Here is a 20,657-nt window from a genome sequence, read left to right as displayed (position 1 = left end):
TGTGTGTTTGACCACATTTTGCATATAGTTTCAGTGTTTTTTCTATATACTGCCCCATTTCTCTTGTTTGTATGAACTTTCATACAGCACGAGGGGAGAGGAAAATACTATTTTAAGTTAGGAAACTGATTATAAAGTCACAAAAGTTCGATCAAAGATTCAAAGGCACATGTGGCACCTGAAATTCCTTTATTTATTTATTTTTTAAAAAACTGCTGAGATTCCAAGTTGATGGTGACCCTTTGATTCTGTGATGCAAAAAAAGAAGAACAATAGTTTTGGGGCCAGATTTTTAAATCGGGACTGTAAAATTGCTTTCAAACTATCAGTATTTCCATAAGGAAATAATAATACTTTGCACTTCTATAGGACCTCCCATCCAAGGAAAATAAAGTGCTTTAACATAAGAATTAATCTTCATGATATGTTGTGAGACAGTTATCCTCATTTTACAGATGGAGAAACAGTGGGATAGAGGTTTTAAGTGACATGTCCAAGATCACATAAGAAGTCAGTGGCAAGGATAGAAATAAAATCCCAAACTCCTGGCCCTTTGCTCTAACCACAAGACTATCCCTCCAATATCAGTAGTATGATGAACAACTACTTAATTTACATGAGCAAATGCAGACAGAATTGCACAACAGACTTAGAAACTGAGCTAAATCACTTGTAACATCTGGTTCTCGACGTTATGGCTGACACGTCACCCTTCAAGTGGCTTCTAGCTTGATACATAACTTCATACAGAGACTTCAGACTCCTGTAATCCCTACGCATAGTGGAACCAGCTAAGAGAGCTCCTTTTCCCAAACCTGCACAAAACGGTCTTTGAATACTGACTTTGTTTCCTCCACTAGAGAATCTTTCTATGAAAACTATGTGAGACTATAATTATGCAGGCTGCTCAACTGAGCACTCCCCTAACATCTGTTATGTGCCCGGCCAGATGAGTCCTGAATGCAGCTGCAATTCTGCCAACTCCTCCCACATAGCAGAGGATGGAAAATGATTCAGAGATGATCCATACTAAACTCAAATTAATATATACACACGGATACTAGGTATTTAACTCTTAACAGCAGCACTGCAATACATTTCATGTAATAAAATAATTGCCTCTCAGTAGGTCATGGATGATCACCACATATCATTAGCCACTGCAAAGAGTTTGATTCCTGTTCCTGACATCCTCATTAAGTGTTTCTAGAATTTTCAATTAATCGGTCTGTTTCTCCTGCTGCCATTGGTACTGGAACTCCACACAGGGGGCCTCTTCATGATTGTACACTCCTCCTCTGCTGTTCTTTTTAATGCTATCTCACTGGCTAGTTGACACATACTTGTCCTCTCTCTTTTTCTCCTCATAAAAACTATTTACTCTTGCTGCTGCTAGTCACTAAGACCCTGATTGTACCAGAACATAAAAGAAACCCCATGCTGTCTTCCTTGGTCATTACTTTTTATTTATGGATTTTCAAGTTGTTGGAGGGGGAGGAGGGACATAGGGTTTTAGTAATCTATTTAATTGGTGTTTAAAACAATGATTTATGGAGTGGTTGGTTAACTGCCTCTCCACCTCTCTGTAATCTCCAGACAATAGTACTATGGAATTTGCTGTGAAATATGCATGGAAGAATACAAGATAGAGTATCTGGTCAGAATATACAGATGCCTTGAAGCAGAGTTTGCCAAAGTGTACCCACTGGAGTTCTGCAATGTAGCTGGCAGCTGCCTTCATTTTCAGAGCCTGCCAGGTTTCTTGGATTGAGGTGAAATATTGAACACTGAGACCTATAAATTTCTGTGGGCAGCACCTCGATTTTAAAGATGAGGGCAGCTGCATTCTGCTACATTCTGTATGAATTATGTGTTACCCTTAGGTTCTTGGCCAATGTGGCCCTAAATTGGACACAGTCTGAGTGCCCCTGGCTTAAAAGCATGCATTAGGAGACATTTACGAACAACCGAGCCATTAATTGTATCACCTTTCCACGGTAAACCACTGTTGCCAAGGTTTTATAATTCCATCCAACTGGAACTTGCCTTTCAAAGTCTAAGCCTGGGATAAAAGCGGTTAGGGATTTCAGCCCAGGCTCAAGCAGAGGAATCTCTCTGTCATTCATGGTGGTGGTTTAACTCATTTTTTGCAGGCTGCTAGTCCAGAACGTTGAAGGGAGCACAGGAGTCTCAGCTTTAAAATGGTACTAAGGAGAATTTAAAACTACTGTGGGTATTTTGTGCTCCAGCAGGGGAGTTGGTGCAATTCTTCAGTGCCAGGGGTGAGGAGGAGTTTGGAAAGATCTTCAAAAGAAGCAGATGAGGTGAGGCAGGGTCAGGCCAGGGAGATCAGAGGTGAATGTGATATCAAGAAATAACCCCAAAACTATTTAAATGATTCAGTACAAAATTCTGTGGGTTAATTGGCAAAAAAGTTTGAATATTAAATCAGTGAATTATATAAAGCAGTAATCCTGCAAACCATGTGATATAGCACCACTTTCTACACACCACAAAGAAATTAACTACAGAGCAGGTTCCCAAATATTTATTCTCACAGGATTTTGGAACTGAACAACAAAACATCAACTGTAATAAATGGTCTGAGGAACAAATACTATCTACACTAATAACATGCAACAGGATATTTGTTAACTGAGGCTAACCAAATTTGGGTCCCATCTTAATCAAACGTTTCAGCATCCACACCAGCAATGTCCGATTACATTTTACCCCATAAGCATGTCATCATAGATCATCCTAAATTTTGCAGGACAAGGAATAAATAAATAAATAAATATCATTAAAGGGATTTCTCCTCTTGTGTGTTGCTGGCTGAGGTTTTGTATTCAGACTAGTTCTACTGACAGTTCACTGCAAACAGAATCCAGTCTCACTCTCTCTGGACTCTGATAACATAGTAATCAGGCTGTTCTCCACTGCAGTTCTTTTCTGAGTCCCTCTACATTTTACGCAGTAACACCATTTCACATATATTTCCTTGTCCCAGGATCTCAATGCAGTCTGTCTACATTCTGACTAGGCCCATCATTATGATCTCTAATCAGCCAGTTCCATTATATCTTTGATATATGGCATCCCCATGATTTGTATGTTCCTAGCTCTGACCTGATTTTCTATATTTTCACCCTCAGGAGCCATGCCTTGCTTCACAAGTGTTTTCTTAGAACAGCAAAGTCTGAAGTGATTTTGTCTTGGGAAAGATCTTTCTTTGGCAGGTGCCTGTCTTTTTCTCATGGACTAAATTTTCTGTTCAAGTTTTTTCAGTTAGGGCCTGAACCTCTGAAGTGTTGAGCTCTTCCTGGACCAGATTCAGCCTTCTTTACTCATGTTGAGTAGTATCATGCTACGTGAACAGTCCTTTTGAAATCAGGTGCTACTCAACACGGGTATAGGTGACTGAATCAGGTGCCCCAATTCATGCTGAGAACAATCAACTGCCACTGGAGCTTGTGGAAGTTGAGGGTGCTCAGCACTTTACAGGAGCCAATCAGCAGCTTGGAGGCTTGGGCCCTTGGGTAGCCTAACCTTTGTCTCAAAAGCCTGCAACCTCTCATCCTGTACATGTTGTATTGTGTTCAATTCAGTATTTTGTTCCTCAGCAATTCCCTTATTAATCTTGCAGGGAGGGATACTGCAAAGGGATACTGTCTGCAGCGGATCCTCTGGCCATGCGACTGCTGTGGTGCAAACTCTGAAGAAACCTGATTTTTCACTCTTCTGCCCATTTGAGGACTCAAGTCTTGTAACTTGCCGGAAGTTAAAAGACGGTTTGAATCTAAAACCCAAAGACGGATTACGGTTCAACTTGTTCGCGGGAACTCCTTGAGAAAGTGTCTATCTTGGTTGCTTGCCAAGTCCCATCTCGTGTGGATATCCCTAACTGAACTGTGGTGTTCAATATTTTTTAGCAGTAGCAAGCTTCTTAAATATTTAACTGCTTATCTGATTGGAGACTTGCACATCAGCATACAACATTCAGTCAGATTTTTGAAGTATCTAATTAATTGTTCATCTCTACAGCACACAGACAACTACCACCAGCGTACATATATTCCAGGAGCAGCAGGGAAGGCAGTTCAGTTTAATAAACTAATAAATATATTTCTGAATGACCCTCTGGAATTAAAGTCTTAGACTGGTGCTAAGTAGAAAAGAAATCGAACAGAAGAATCCCTGCAGAAATTTGCCTGAATTGGTTTTATCCAAACCTGCCATGTTCTGATTTTGGGGGGCAAGACCCATGCTTCAGGAAATAAAGTGATCATATGCAAGCACTTGAGAAAATAAGTTTTCTCCACATAGCCTTGTGTAACTGGCCAGGTGAATTACGCAGCACTTTCATTTTCACATCTCTCTTCAGCAGAAGCACTGCTGAATCAGATGGCCCACTGGTTCTGGTAAATGATATATTTATCATACTTTTTGGATTTTGCTAAAATTTCCCACTGATTTCTACTGTTCCTGGTCATAATACCGTAAGGAACCTCATATCACTGGATAATGCTCTGTGCCACTTTTACAATATCTAGGCACTACTAGTTGTGCTGAAGATGAAGCCTTCACTTTGAATCTCTGGACCGTGCTCACTCTGTATCTCAGTATTATTTACACTGTGTTTTGGCACCAATATTGCTTTGATTTACAACTCTGCTTATGCCTCTAAAGCACTAAATGAAGAGACAGTTGCAGTAAGTTGACTTTTTCTGATGCCAAATGGTGCATGCAGAACAAATTGCCATCCTCCACATATCATCCAGGTTTTTATGAAAATTGTTCCTCCTGGAAAGCTGCACTCGGTACCCCGCACCCTCTTTGTGAAGATGTAGGGCATTATCACCAGACAGCATGAAGAGGCTTTCAATTGCCTTTGTTAGTGATAAGAATTTTTTGAGGGCTACACTGAAGGGTATATGCAGTAAGTACCCTGCAGGTCAGCACCATATAGCAACTTTCCCAAACTGACTAACTCAGAGTGCATTCAGAAAAAAGGCAGTGGAGAAAAGAGTTCACATTCTTTTAACCCAGGCTGGGGCTACAAAGTACATGCATCCAACTTGGGGGCTACTTGTCTTTCAGAAGGGTAGATGAGAACAATACTTTGTGTAAAGCAGCCTAGTCCCTATCCAATTCTTGGATAAAGCAATAAACAGGAAAAAAAACCTCAGTGACTTTCAGGTTAGCAAAAATAAATCCCTCTCTGCCTGAGTTTCTGACAATCAATCATTGAAATGAAGAGTACAGGCTACCCGATTAGTCAGCATGATTCATTAACCCTTTTAGAAAATGCAACTTCTTAAATATTTGATTCCTCTAATGGCTTCAGGACAGAATTTCCAAAGTTAGGTGCCTAAAACAAGGCACCAAAATCCTTACATAGGAACTTAAATCCATAGCTTGATATTCAGTCTTGTTGTTCCCCTTCCCCCACATATCCCTTAACCAGGTCTCCATTCTAAAATATTGAGCATTATATTTAATTAAGACACAGAATGTAAAATACAAACTATACTGCGCCTCATTTTCACCATCCTGCTATAATGTCCTATTCTTTTTTTAAAAAGTTACCTTCTCCCACTTTGATGTAAATGTTTCTTGATATTTTGAGTTCAGTGAAAGATGTGACTGCTCCATATTCCTTTTGGGCCCACTGTAACAGAGGTTCATTTCCCTGTGGAAAAGGCTTTTCCTCTGTTTTTGCAGCCAAGGAGAAATTTCCCTTCTCAAACTGAACAATGGAACCTGGAGATACCTGATGGGAACAGAAACATATTTTTAATGTGACACATTTACCTGGCACAGCATTATAATTTTTTTTTAAAAAGCCATTTCATCTGTCACACAGAAATCCATTCATTATGGGTAATGAAGGGACATTTGCCACCGCTGCTCGTCTTAAACTTTGCATGTTTTAACATCTGCTTAACATACAATTGTTTAAAACTGTTTAGACAACAGGCAATCAGAAAGAACAAAAGGTCACGCTCGTCCAGGTTAGCCAAAGATGATGACTGAAAGCCTCACCAGATGAGAATACCTTATTTTATAAAGGAAAAACTCATATTGTTGCTTTCTTGACAGGAGCATGTGTCTGGAAGCTTGAAATATCTGGTCCAAATTGTAATAGGAAAGACTCATACACCTTTAGAAGAGAGTTTATAAATACAGTATACTACTCGAAGCCCTAATGGCCAACCTAACATTTCATTCATAACCATTTAAAAAATAATGAAAACTGAGGAACAGCGCATGCCACTATAATATGTGGAAAAGCCTTGGGATTTTCAAGTATGTCAGCTGCAGAAGCAGAACGGACGGAAATGAAGAGCGAGAACTAAATTCTGCTTAGTTGTATCAGGGTAAGTCCAAGCAATGCCACGGACTTCGAGTCAATCTGGAGCATGGGAGATAAGAGGGCCAGATTCTCCCCTGCATCAGGATGCTTTGTGCTATGGTGGTGAAAAGCAGCCATAAAGCCAGCATTACTAGCCCCAGGAAGATCAATCTAGTGTAGGGGGATTGTCTGGTAGCACAGAACTGGCATAGCAACAACTATGACATCTTCCTCCCTGCAGCTGGTGTATGGGACAAAGCCACTTCCCTGCATCCTGGCAATTCCTGGCTGCCATATTGATCCTTTGGGGTTGGCCACTGGCAGCTAGTGTAATTTAGAGCACCCATAGGCGGTTCTAATGTACATCGTGGGCCTGGATCGGAACATAGCTGGCTCAGGATTTGAGAAGCATATAGGCAGCTAAAAGCCATCAATCCTAGGCTGCATTTGTATTCCTTGAATGTGGCTGATGATTGAGGCCCCTATTTGGCCCACATGATCTATCAACATTGGTCCTTCAAGTCCTTGTTTCAGCAGAGCCTATGACATCCAGTCAAGTCTAATGAGAACACGAAGGGGGGAAAACATAGGAAGACAGATATCACAACATGAAAGAAAAGTTATCTCAGTACAAAAAGGATTACAGCCTAGGAAATTTCCTTCTACAGGTAAGCAGGAAACTCTCTTATGCTGGAGCAGAACAGCACAGTGATAAGAGGAGACAGAGATATTTAAGATTTCTTCATACTGTATATTTTCCATAGCAGTATGATCAATGTCTGCTGGATGTACCCTCAGACTATTAAGTAAACAGGCCATTGGCCCAAATAATCTGTTCTGAATGAATTAGGAAACACTTTGCTGACTTCATCCCAGAAGACCTAGACGTGTCATATGCATCGAAATACATTGTGTTGTCATAAAGCTGAGGTGCAATTACATTTAAACAAAGATTTAGATTTTGGCAGTATGATCAAGCCCGAGCCTGGGATGGAGACGGTAACTCCAGACGTCTCCTCACTGCTTTGAGTACGGAGTAAATTGCAGCAGGTCTACCACAATCTCTCACTCTCTCTGATGTTGCAGAGAGCGTTGATGGGGACTGGTGTAGAGTCTTGACTAGACCCGCTCCCCACCCACCTGCATGATTGGAGGAGGGGTAATTTAGCAGCACTGCACTGCTGGAAAACAATGGCAGGATGATGCACCAGTGCAAGGGAGCAAAGGGGTGCATCATGCCCTTTTCTCCCTTACACCAGCAAGTAAAACAGCAAGCACACTCTTGCCCCAAGAGAACAGCTATTTGATCATTCATATCACTGCAACATGAACATCTCTTTACTGTAACTCATCCTGCACTCTTCTTTTGATGGAATGTACATGCAGTCTGGTTTTGATCATTCATATCACTGCAACATGAACATCTCTTTACTGTAACTCATCCTGCACTCTTCTTTTGATGGAATGTACATGCAGTCTGGTTTGAAAGTCTAAAGCTAATTTAAATATAATCAGCACCCTGGGAACTCCCTTTCAGGTAGTTAAAAGCTGCTGTCAAATCCCCCCCCCATTCTTCTCTTCTGCAGACTAAACAAGCATAGTTTCCTCAGCCTCTCCTCATAAGTCATGTGCTCTGGCCCCCTAATCATTTTTGTTGCCCTCCGCTGGATTCTCTCCAATTTGTCCACATCCTTTCTATACTGGGGGGCCCAAAACTGGACACAGTACTCCAAATGAGACCTCATCAGTGCCAAATAGAGGGGAATAATCATTTCCCTCCATCTGCTGGCAATGCATCTACTAATGCAGCCCAATATGCCGTTAGCCGTCTTGGCAATAAGGGCACACTGTTGACTCATGTCCAGATTCTTGTCCCTCTGCCACCCCCAAATTCTTTTCTGCAGATCTGCTGCCTAGCCAGTCGGTTCCCAGTCTGTAGCTGTTCATGGGATTCTTCTGTCCTAAGTGCAGGACTCTGCACTTGTCCATGTTGAACCTCATCAGATTTCTTTTGGCCCAATCATCTAATTTGTCTAGATCACTCTATATCCTATCCCTGCCCTCCAGCATATCTACCACTCCCCCCAGCTTAGTGTCATCTGCAAACTTGCTAAGGGTGCAAAATCCACCCCATCCTCCAGATCATTCATGAAGATGTTGAACAAAACCGGCCCTAGCACGACTCCTGGGGCACTCCACTTGTTACCAGCTGCCAACTAGACATCGAGCCATTGATCACGAGCCATTGATCACTACCCATTGAGTGCGATGATCTAGCCGCCTTTCTATCCACCTTATCGTCCATTCATCCAACCCATACTTGTTTAACTTGCCGAATATTGTGGGGGACCATATCAAAAGCTTTGCTAAAGTCAAGGTATATCACGTCCACCGCTTTCCCCACATCCACAGAGTCAGTCAACTCATCATAGAAGATAATCAGGTTGGTCAGGCATGACTTGCCCTTTGTGAATCCATGCTGACTGTTCCTGATCACCTTCCTCTCTTCCAAGTGCCTCAAAATGGATTCCTTGGAGATCTGGTCCATGATTTTTCCAGGGACTGAGGTGAAGCTGACTGGTCTAGTTCCCCAGATCCTCCTTCTTCGAAGATGGGCACTATATATTTGCCTTTTTCCAATTATCTGGGACCTCCCTCAATCGCCATGAGTTTTCAAAGATAATGACCAATGGCTTTGGAATCACATCAGCCAACTTCCTCAGCACCCTCAAATGCATTGCATCCAGCCCCATGGATTTGTGCATGTCCAGCTTTTCTAAATAGTTCTGAACCTGTTCTTTCAGCACTGAGAGCTGCTCGCCTCCTCCCCATTCTGTGCTGAGCACTGCAGTAGTCTGGGAGCTGACCCTGTCTGTGAAGACAGAGGCAAAAAAAGCATCGAGTACTTCAGCTTTTTCCACATCATCTGTCACTAGGTCGCCTCCCTCATTCTGTAAGGGGCCCACACTTTCCCTGACCTTCTCCTCGTTACTAACATACCTGTAGAAATCATTCTACAGTTGACAATCCCAAACATCAGCTGGATGATTTTTTTTTATTTGCTGCTGTTCATGTGATTATCATAAAACATCTTCATAAAAGAGGTTATATTCAGCACAACATAGGATACATGATTTTAGCATACTTCTTAAGCAAGAAAGTAAACTCTGCATACCATAGAAATAAACAGTAAAGGACCACAGCACTCTGTCCAAAATGCATTTGACAATTATGGCTTGATTTTCAGAGATGTTGAGCACCCGTATATCCCCATTAAAGTCTGTCTACAATATGATAACTCCAGTTCTTTGGTTTTGGGAACAGGCAGCAGCAAATACACATAACCTAAACAGAAAGTAGAATTTGCTAAAAATTAATCATTTTATAATGCAGATTTTGAAATCCACCTTAAATCTGGGTCCCACTAATTTCTGGTGAAACTCCAGTAGCCTTGATGCAGCTACTCTATGGATTAATTTGACCCTACGCATCTTTAAGAGCAATGTCCACATTGCATGTTAAGGTGTAATACAAGGTACCTTGCAAGTTTTAATCAAGCTAGCACAGGTAGTAATAGTGAAGACGTGGTGGCACAGGTTTAGTGTGGAAAAACAACCCAAATACTAGCCTGCTGGGTTAGGTGGGTACTTACTTAGTTTGCTGGCTCACACCAGGATCCCTGCCGCTGTGTCTTCCCTGCAGTGTAGACTTAACTTAAGATGAAAGTAAGTAGGCCCCACAAATGTTTATGAAAGTGCCTACCTTTATGTATGTGAGTTAGTTCCATGGAACAATTCTTGTGCATACAGTTCAAGCACACATATGTTTGCAGGATCAGGGCCTTAATCAGCTCTGACTTTACACTAAAAGTAAATGGACACAAATATATCACTGCATTTACCACTATTGGCAATAAGATAAACCCTGAATTACCACAGTGATGCTGCACAGTACTGAAGAAATGTGGGTCCTGATCATCATTTACACCATCTGAAAATTCATTATGAAGGTGCCTCAGTGTAAATGAATATCAGGCCTAGAGCTTTAATGACTAGACTGTTCTAAACATTCATCAGACAATACAAAAACTGTGGGATCTTTTCATGGAAAGGGTTATCTAAGGGTCAGTAATTATATCTACTATCTATTAGTGACAGTAATTGCATCATTTCAAATACAATTTTAGTGCAGGCATATTATTCTGACATTTCTTTATCAGATTCATTTTAAAGACTACTGAGAACTTTCTATGCAGAAGAAGAAAGGAATACTTTTGAACATTGAGCTGAGAAATATATTAAAATGTGTTAGAATGAAAAGTTCATTACTGTAACCTATTTTCCACTTATGTATCAACAGATCACATTAACTGCAAAGGTTTCTGACTCAGAATTCATTTGATTTTCTATTTGTTTGCTAATTAAAACTTGAAAACATTCTGCAATGTTCTTTGGCATGACAAATGTCTTCCTGTAGGAATGATTCTGACAATAAGATCTAAAGATCCTGTCTCTTAGTAGGAACAAACTGAAGGACAAAAGGCAAAACAACTAGCAAATGTAAGGGTATATCATAAAGTGGATATGTTAGTTAGTGTGTTTGAAGATGTTTGATGAACTAAGCTCTTCATTCACTTTTTTTTTTAAATCATGCACAAAAGTTTGCATTTACAATCTTGGTTCCACTACCAGATTTGAAAAAGAAGAAAACTCTGCTTTGTCTGCCAGTGCTGGGATTTTTACTACAAGGACTTAAGGCTAGGTTAAGTGAGCCAACCATATTATTTTTTCTGGATGGGGTTCAACAAACTCTTCCAAAAGAAAGGGAAAAAGAGCAACCATCGCTTTGTTTCAACACCTGCCCTTGACATTAATTACTTACCCTACAGAACTAATCTTTCTGAACAGTCTTACTCTTTAAAGCACCTAGGACATGCAGGTGCACTGAAATTAAAGTACCATAATTTATTCAAAGATATTTAGTGTGTTTATCTGGGCACTGCACAGCCCAGCTGGTTAACTATCAACACACCATCATCTCAGCCATTCTCTTATCTTTTCACTCCATCTCCTTCTTTACTTGATAGCGTCAGTTATATGGTGGAAAAAGTACTCCCGCACATTATCTTTTGTATCTGATGTGGTGGTTTCTAATACCCTCAATACTGCTACCATCATATCCTCCGCTGTTGAGTGCACTGAACAGTCTCAGGTGAAGATGTGAAGGGGACTCTCTCAAGCTTGACACACCAAGTCAGTAAAAATAGTGCGCAAGCTCAAAAGATACTGATGAAGAAGGTTACTAAGCACAGAAGAGAAAGTGTTCCATAGGGCCATTCTGCATTTCTAATGAATGAGAATCAGACAGCTATATCTATTTCTCTATGCAATATTCTAATTTCCCCCCCAAAAAACCCCATTCTTAGGGCTTAGAGAGAATTTCTACAGAAAACAAAAACTATTTGGGAAAAGATATTGTCCTACTGCACACTCCTATCCAGCAGCATATTGGTTACAGAGGGGAATTCGCACTGCAACGGTGATTGAGGATTTCCTTTGATTGTCCAGAGACAAAAAAAGTATATCCCTGATCCTAAAGAAAAGCCTGTATGTGCCTCTTAGAGCTATGCAGCCTTACAGAAAATTTGTCCTTGTAATGCTGCCAAGGTCCTTTTGTGCTTGACTTATCTTATGAGTGAGTGCTTATTATAAATAGCTCCTCAGGGACGACATTAACTTGCATACCTCACTTTAAACAATTTCATAAATATTGCACTGGTGAATGGGAACAGTTTAAACATTCAAGATGGTTCCTTCTGCCCCCATAGGTTAGTTATCTTAATGGGAGATTATCTATATTAATCATATGCATCTAGCCATGCACATCACATTAATTTATCTGAATAGGTAACAGTATTTTAAACTGACGTTTTGTTCAATTTAGTCAACTGAATGCACATAAAGATCAACAGAAACTAAATAAGCCAACTGAAGGCTTCTGACAGCCTACTAGAATTTTTCTAGGAATTAGTTTCAATTTAGTAGGAAGGAAAGGAGGAGAGAATTAAGATACAGACATGCAAGTCACTACAACTGCATGGTTTCCACTGGAATCGATGACTAACACAACCTGGATTTATTATTTCCACATTAATCACTAGGGTCAGTTAGCGGGATGCAGGAGCCTTCTCCCCACTTCTGCAAACTTCCACAGGCTACAGCACCTCTTTCCTGTGGTATAGTAAACCTACCCACTGAAGCAAGAGAAGAGGGGGAGGAGCCATGATGATACAAGGAGGAGGATGACCCTAGATACCAGCTCAATTCCTTCTAGTTTTTCATTCGAAGGAATAGGAAGGAGGTGGGTGAAACGGACATCTGGGAACACATTTCATTCTCCAATACCAATATGGCTGCTCCTCTTCTTTACTTGGCCCCGCATCTTAGCTTAGTGTCATGCCAACAGTACGTATATGGAGTGGTAGTCCTAAGAGTCAGACTCTCTGTCACCTGACTGTAGCCGAGGGGTGGGACTTCTTACAAGAGGGAGCCTGCCCAATCAGTCATAGGAAGGGCAGAGGCCTGAGGGGATACTGAGGAGGCAGGGATAAGGGCAGGGACTCTCCACTCCAGCCATACGAAAAGGCCTGGCTTTAGCGTGAGGCAGGAACTACAGCCAAAGAGGCTTGAAGAAATGCTAGGCAGCAGGTCCTAGGAAAGAACTGTTGAGCCCAGCAAGAGACTGAAGTCACTGGAGTGGGAGAAAGCCATGTTTTGATTTAAGTTGACATTTGAACAACGATATTGTTTTAATAAACAGACCTCAAGGAGTGTAACAGCTAGGTTCAGAGTCCTAGAAGGGAAAACTGAGGCAGATTCAGATTCTAAATATATATTTAGCCTATCATTATCCATCACCCTACTCCCCTAAATCCTTCATCTATATTGCCAATAACTTTTTTTTAAAAAAAGCAGCAGCATGAGTAGCCTGAGCTCCCACCTGATGTACACGAAAGTAGAGTAAGACCCCAGTTTTGTAGATCCTACAGAAACAACATTTTTTAGTATTCTGAATTTGTCGATGTAACAAAAGTTCACGGAGCAATTTTCTGACGTGATAAAGTCCTATATAAGTTACTGTATACTAAACACAGTTTTAAATTAAACCAGTGTATTATGCTGAAGTTATTTCAAAATATTTGTGGGGGAGACACTTGCCAAGTGGAAAAGGGCAAAACTGGAGGGATGGGGAATTATTTTCAGGCTTCTGAGTGGAAAAACAATGGAGATTTTAAAAAAATACCCACAATCCAATATAAATTGTAAATGTCCTTTTAAATTACTCTAAGCACAATTTCCTGACACTGAAAATCAGCTGCATTTTCTTGGAATCTTGAAAGGTCACTATTTATACTCATTTTATCACTAGTTATGCGTTTCCTATCCTACCTCACTCTTCTTCTAGCACAGTGCTTTGCTCACATCTGGGGCTGTTTAACAAGTGATTGGAAATTTAGCCTCCTGATTTCCCATTAAATACTAGGCACAGGAAAACAAATAGCACTTGTTTTTCAGTGAGTTTTGTCAGTCATCCAAAATGCAGTGCAAACCATACAACTGCCTGTGGTTTGGTGGCAGAGACCCAAAACATTTGAGCCATATTTTTTTGTCAAGTAAAGAGTAAACCAACTTTTGGCAAAAATAATGAGTACACAGCTTTCTCCTCTCCCTTCCTTCAGACATGCAGAAGTGACTTTTAATTACTAAGCTTTATCCTGGAATTAATTTAATTTTTTTTCACTATAGTAAGTTTTTTTCTTTTAAAATCTTAAGCCAACAGACATCACACAGTTATTCGTTTATTTCTACTGCTCCCCGTCCCCCTTCCATTTTACTGATTTGAATAATCCCTTTAAAGTCACTCAGGCTGCTCACATGAGTAAAGCTACTCATTTGTACAAGTGCTTTCAGGGCCTGTAACCCTTGCTTACTACGATTACTTATGTAAGTACCCTTCAAAATAAGAGTTGTAGAATCAGGCTCGTCATAAACAGTTATAAATAATTACACATGACGATTTGCTGCCAGAAAGTCACAAAGGACTGAGTATAAATTTTCTATGGCAATTTAATTCCCATTTCTGCCCTAAGATGTTTTACTTTCCTAGCAAAGGTTTCCTAGCTTTAGAAGCCAGAGGGAGGGCTGCGAAAGCGTTCACCAGCTGAGCAGTACCTGTAAAGCTCACCTCTTTGGCAGTTCCACAAAACTGGCCAGGACATTTTTGCAACAAATCACTCTAAGCAGCCACCACCTCCAAAACAAAAAGATTCATGTTTTTTTGTTGTTGTTGTTTGGTTTTTTGTAGAAGTAAACTCTTCTGGTGGTATTTTTGTTCAGTTGGCTTGTTTTTTTGGCAAGCCTCCTCCCCCTCCCCCTGGGCTATAGCGCAGGAAAGGTATTTTCTTCAGGCTTTGGAACTGCTTTTATACATTTTCAGGCATCAGAATCTGACCGTCTGAGAGCATGTATTTTACTTATTTATTTCCCTTTTTCCTTATTTTTCTGTGGGATTTCTGCTCATGAAAAATAAGAAATAGCATAGATACTGGTTATACCAATGCACCTCAATTTTGACCTGTGGAATCCTGATTTTCCAATCCAAGGATTCCTGAGCAGACAAAAACTGTGTGGTGTTTCTGTGATGTGTAAAAATGTCCAATCAGGACCAAACACATTTTGTGCTGTGACCTAACTGAGGATTTTAACTTACATCTCCAGAATAAAGTTAGTGCACTGATCATTCTACAATGCAACCTCCATTCCGATGCATCACAGAGCTTCAAAATACTTCATACACATAAATATGCTATTTTCAAAACTTGGAATAAATAAAGCAAATCACTTAAGATTTTCCTTCTCATAGAAATCATAACTATTTTCCCTCTGCTTCTAAATTAAACAATTAGTGCAGAACTCATGTCCTAACAAAGTGTTTGAAAATAAAGCCTATTTAATGCTCAGTACAGTTTTGTTCACCATGCAAATAAAAAAAACCAAAAAATAAAAAAAAATAAAAAACCATTTAGTCATCATGCCTTCACTTTTTTGTGACTCATCTACAGAAATTCATCAATTGACTCACTGCCCACAACTCTAAGAATCAGTCTCGATTTTGCTGCTGTTTCTTAGGTAGCCAGCGCAGCTTCAGACAGAGAGAGCACACTGTCAGCATAAACCAACCCCCACGCGCAATCTCACCCTTCAAAATACTTTGTGAACTGTAAAAAAAACCAAAAAACAAACCAAAGATACTACACTAAGAAATTGTGTAGTTAAAACAATATACAAAACCAGTGGGAGTAAAATGAAATTGGCCCACTTAACCTATCGTACACCACTACGTACAGAGACAATGCTATGTAAACTAGGCATTACAGTACTGCAACCCTTACTGGGTCACTTGTGAGGACAGGGATTACGGTATTTATGTCGTCTGCCTCTTATTAGCTACTGATCCTATCTTTCTCTTTACAGTCAAGACACTGCTGAGCTAAATTTTGCTTTGACCTGCTTATCATGCAACTCCAAGTCTAGCACGAGTGATCAGTTGCTATTATTTGTTAAATGCCAGCAACTGAGTTCAATGATGTCCAAAACAATACAGATTAGGTCCAAAATTTGCATCTAAATTACCATCACCATTATGTATACAATATAATAATATATTGATAAAATAATAATATTTAGCTCTTAAATGCAACTTTTTATCTAAGATCCCAATGCATTTTGTCAAGAGGGGGTAAGTAACATTATCCTCAGTTTACAGACAAGGGGAATGAGGCACAAAGAGATGAAGTGATTTGAGGAAGATTACACAGTAAATCACTGAATGAGCAGGAAAACTTCTTACTCTCAGTCAGGTGCCCTGTTCACTGTACAACACTATTTACCTATTTATAACACAATAACTCTATGAAGCATTATCTCACTTCAACTCATACCGTATAAAAGATTATGTTAAACCACAAACTGAAGTTAACAGAATGTAAGAGGCATGAGTGAAATGCACCGCATTCTAAAGAGGGTGCAGTATACACTAATTCAAGTGTACATCATAGACTATAAAGTCAGAAGGGACCATGATGATCATCTAGTCTGACCTCCTGAGCAACACAGACCACAAAACTTCACCCACCCACTCCTGTAATAGACCCCTTAACTTAAGACTAACTTATTCAAGCCCTCAAATAATGATTTAAAGACTTCAAGATACAGAGAATCTACCATCAAGTGACTTGTGCCCCATGCTACAGAGAAAGGCGAAAATGCCTCAGGGTCTATGCCAATCTACCCTGGGGGAAAATTCCTTCTCCATCCCAAATATGGTGATCAGTTAAACCCTGAGCATGTGGGCAAGACTCACCAGCCAGACACCCAGAAAGAATTCTCCGTAGCAACTCAGAACTGACCCCATCTAACATCCCATCACAGGCCATTGGGCATATTTACTACTAGTAGTCAAAGATCAGTCAATTGCCAAATTAGGCTATCCCATCATACCATCCCCTCCATAAATTTATTAAGCTTAGTCTTGAAGCCAGCTAGGTTTCTTGCCCCCATTGCTCCCCTTGGAAGGCTGTTCCAGAACTTCACTCCCCTGATGGTTAGAAACCTTGTATAATTTCAAATCTAAATTTCCTGGGGGACAGTTTATATCCATTTGTTCTTGTGTCCACATTGGTGCTGAACTTAAATAATTCCTCTCCCTCCTGGTATTTATCCCTCTGATGTATTTATAGAGAGCAGTCATATCTCCCCTCAGCCTTCTTTTGGTTAGGCTAAACAAGCCACGCTCTTTGAGTGTCCTCTCATAAGGCAGGTTTTCCATTCCTTGAATCATCCTAGTTGCTCTTCTCTGGACCTGTTCCAGTTTGAATTCATCTTTCTTAAACATGGGAGACCAGAACTGCACACAGTATTCCAGATGAGGTCTGACCAACGCCTTGTATAATGGTACTAACACCTCCCTATCTCTACTGGAAATACCTCGCCTGATGCATCCTAGGAGTGCATTTGCTTTTTTCACGGCCACATTTTTTTACAGTTCAAATTTTCTCCCAAAACAGTCAGGCATGATAGAAAATCCCAACTCTAAGCATATTGTAGGGAAGTTCAGATCCAGATACTGGCCCCTGTTCGTATAATGGGCTACAATGGATTGAATTCTCCTGAAATCTGATCTGATCTTTGTAGCTTGAACCCAACTCCATTCCAAAGTGGTTCCATCTGAAAATGGCAACTCTGAGCTGCCCTCTGTTAGGTTCCTTGAACAATTTAGTCCAATGACAAATGAAATACTATGTTCCACAGACTCGAGGCAGTACTGTACAATGGACAGAGCACCACAATGGTAATAAAGAGACAGTGGCACAGCCAGGAGCACACCTTTAACTCACAACGTAATCTTGGATGAGTCACTTACCTTTTCTGTGCCGCCCTACTTTCCCCATCTGTAAATTAGGGCGAATAGTACTGATAATCTTTGTACAGTGCATGCAAAGCACTGCATTACATGCTATTACTGTTCTCCTCCTCTGCAGTACTGGGGTCATTTAACTGAAATGTTTTGCTTGGGTGCTAGGTTTGCTGTTCGGTTAGTCACTTAAAATTCCATAAAATTGTCATCTCTTCATGTCTTCATTTTCCTTACTGGCTGGTGATCAATCTTTAAAGAAATTGCAGATTGTATTAAAATACAGAAAGGGTTAAACTTATAATTGGGGTAAAAGGGCATATAGCCATTTGTTTTGTGAAATGTTTGAAAGAGAAGCTGGAAAGTCAGCAATTACCCTGGGTAAATGCTTCCATAGAGACAGACACAATAGTTACAAAACTGCTGCGGTATGCGTGATACACACCTCTGCTTTGAACATTTAATTTGTGGAAATAAAATAAAAATTTAAATTTGAAACCTTCTAGAAAAGAATGCATTAGTAATTAAGATTCAAAATATTCTGTTTTCCAGCTTAGCCATAAATTCAAGAGCAATGAACAACAGAGATGAAGCTGAAGAACTGCATATATAAGCCAAAATATTTTAAAACAGAAAGGGCCAGGTAATGTATCCTTCATCCTACACCTAACAGAAGCATGAGGTAGAAGTGAAAAGATGTGCAAAGGTGTTAGGGATGGGAACAGAGAAGAAAGGAAATGCTTTTGGGGGGGCGGGGGGGGGAGAAGAGAATGTATCTGAAAAATGAACTGATTGAGGGGAAATCGGCCATGGAGTGAGGATGTATTAAATTGGAAGAGGAGGCAGCTAGAACTGAATTAAGCTGGGGGGAGCCTGAAACTTGATTAACTGTGGGGAAGATGCTGCTCTTGGCCAAAGAGATTGAGGCCTCTCCCTCTCGCTTCCCCTCACACCTGGTTACTTTATGTAATTATAAGCAGATCTGAAACACACTGCTTTTTACTCTGAGTGCATTGGTCAGGGTGGTGTGGGTTGACATGGAGACAGTGGGATGCCACTTTACATGAGCATATCTTAAATTAGCCATAAAGATGCATAGGACACAGCTCAATCCTGCTCCTCCTGAAGCCAATCTGAATTGTGACAAACTTAACTGGAAGCAGGATCAAGTCCTTCAAAGCTTAAATCTTTAAGGGCTCAAGGCTCCCTCTTTTCTCGCATCTTCAAACAGGGCCTGAGGAAAATAGCAACTCGTGCATTCCACTGAATACTAGGGCTACTGGAGTCTAGCACTGCAGCTGACCAGTTGCAGGGGGAAGTGCACACTGCATCCTCTTCACCTTACACTGCGGGTGGCATTTTACCTGTCTGAAGCACAATGACTCCAGACGCTCCCATTGAGTAGTGCACCACTGTACTGGCCCCCACTGCCAGCTGTGCCGTAAATGACGCACCTGGATATCCTGCAGCTATGAATAATAATGTTTACTTCTGAGATTATGTTTGAAAATAATAAAGCTGCAATTCTAATAGAGAAGACTCATCCTTAGACATTATGTCATACACTAAAAATCTAATCCAAACAACCAGTCTGTTTCAAATAGTACAAACAGCAAATTTGAATGTCCTGGCAAACTGAAAGAACATGATTTACAAACAGTAGGTAGCATTTGGAGCTTGCCATATAAGAAGTGCTCCAGCCTTCTGAGAAACACTAATGACTTCTTCGTAGACCTAGTTCTTCCCAGCAGTGCAACAAAACCTCATGTCAGAAATAAACTTTGCATTGTACACACAAGAAGCTCAGCTTATACATATTTGTATTTTGCTCACAGACTACACAGCAGCTACTCGTAATACTTCCTATTGGTCTGATGTTTTTAGCATTACAGTACATTCAAGTCTTCCAATCAGGACTGGTGATATGTCCTAGGTTACACAACTTCTCAAACTAGAAGTACTGCTAGAGTTAATAACCACACAGTAGGTAGATTCTACAAAACCAGTTATTTTTTTAAAAATTCACATAACAAGTAACTGGGCACTTTCCCAAACTGCTTTCCCATGCCATCTAATTGCTCCCCAGAGCCCCACACTGAAACTTGATCTTCTGTTAAGTTTTTTAAAGATATGCTTAAAATCTTTCAAAATGAATACCATTCACTACACATGTGCTACAGAGTGGCAGAGGACTTCGTATACTTACAAAGAAAAATCTTCGAATTCCAGATGCCAGTCTTTCCGTTTTTACCTTCCAGGTCAGGGGCTGAGGAGAGTTCAGTAAGAACACCACAGGCTTATTGTGAACATTCACTGAGGAAATGGGATTCAAATGTAATGTGACCTGCAGAACAACAGAAAAATATGTGAATATTTCCGTATAACTGGTCAAAACAAAGTGGAATATGAAACTAATTTACTGTATGAATAGCAGGTCATCTTATACATTAAGGTTTCTAGGATTCAGACCCTCTGACCCAGGATTGATGGATTAACCTGCTCCCAAACTGTCAGTCAGCACAGTGTTTCTCAACCTTTTAAGTAGCAAGTACCCCTTAACTTCTGAAAATTGTAGTAAGTACCCCAACACTCAATTTTCCACTCTGAGAAATACAATTTTTCCCCTTTACCGCTGGACGACTGTATTTCTCGTAAAGCAGGAGAGTTCAGAGCTCTGCAGTGCTGTGTGGCTCTGGCAGATCACAAAACCCCCTGCTGTTTCTCCTCTCCTTCCTCCTCCCCTTCCTCCATATAGGAGCAAAGCTCAATGCCAGCCAATTACTATGGCCTAATGGCGGGGTCACGTGGTGTTCTTCTCCTCACACAGGCG

General features: G+C 40.5%; 1 protein-coding gene across 5 annotated transcripts in view; it reads right to left on the bottom strand.

The window, feature by feature from the left end:
• Window positions 1–20,657, bottom strand: part of TGFBR3 (transforming growth factor beta receptor 3) — a 164,018-nt gene that overhangs the window by 39,348 nt on the left and 104,013 nt on the right. For all 5 annotated transcript variants that reach the window (XM_067538487.1, XM_067538489.1, XM_067538490.1 and 2 more), the window contains exons 4-5: window positions 20,034–20,171; window positions 5,590–5,773 (exon numbers count right to left, since the gene is read on the bottom strand). In XM_067538487.1, coding sequence (XP_067394588.1) covers window positions 5,590–5,773; window positions 20,034–20,171 — 322 coding nt within the window. The remainder of the gene's footprint in view (window positions 1–5,589; window positions 5,774–20,033; window positions 20,172–20,657) is intronic.

This window comes from Emydura macquarii, unplaced genomic scaffold (genome assembly GCF_026122565.2).
Source record: "Emydura macquarii macquarii isolate MOO-44397 ecotype Brisbane River unplaced genomic scaffold, CSIRO-AGI_Emac_v2 contig_480, whole genome shotgun sequence".
NCBI classification, from domain to species: domain Eukaryota; kingdom Metazoa; phylum Chordata; order Testudines; family Chelidae; genus Emydura; species Emydura macquarii.
This window is presented reverse-complemented; position numbering and strand designations above follow the sequence as displayed.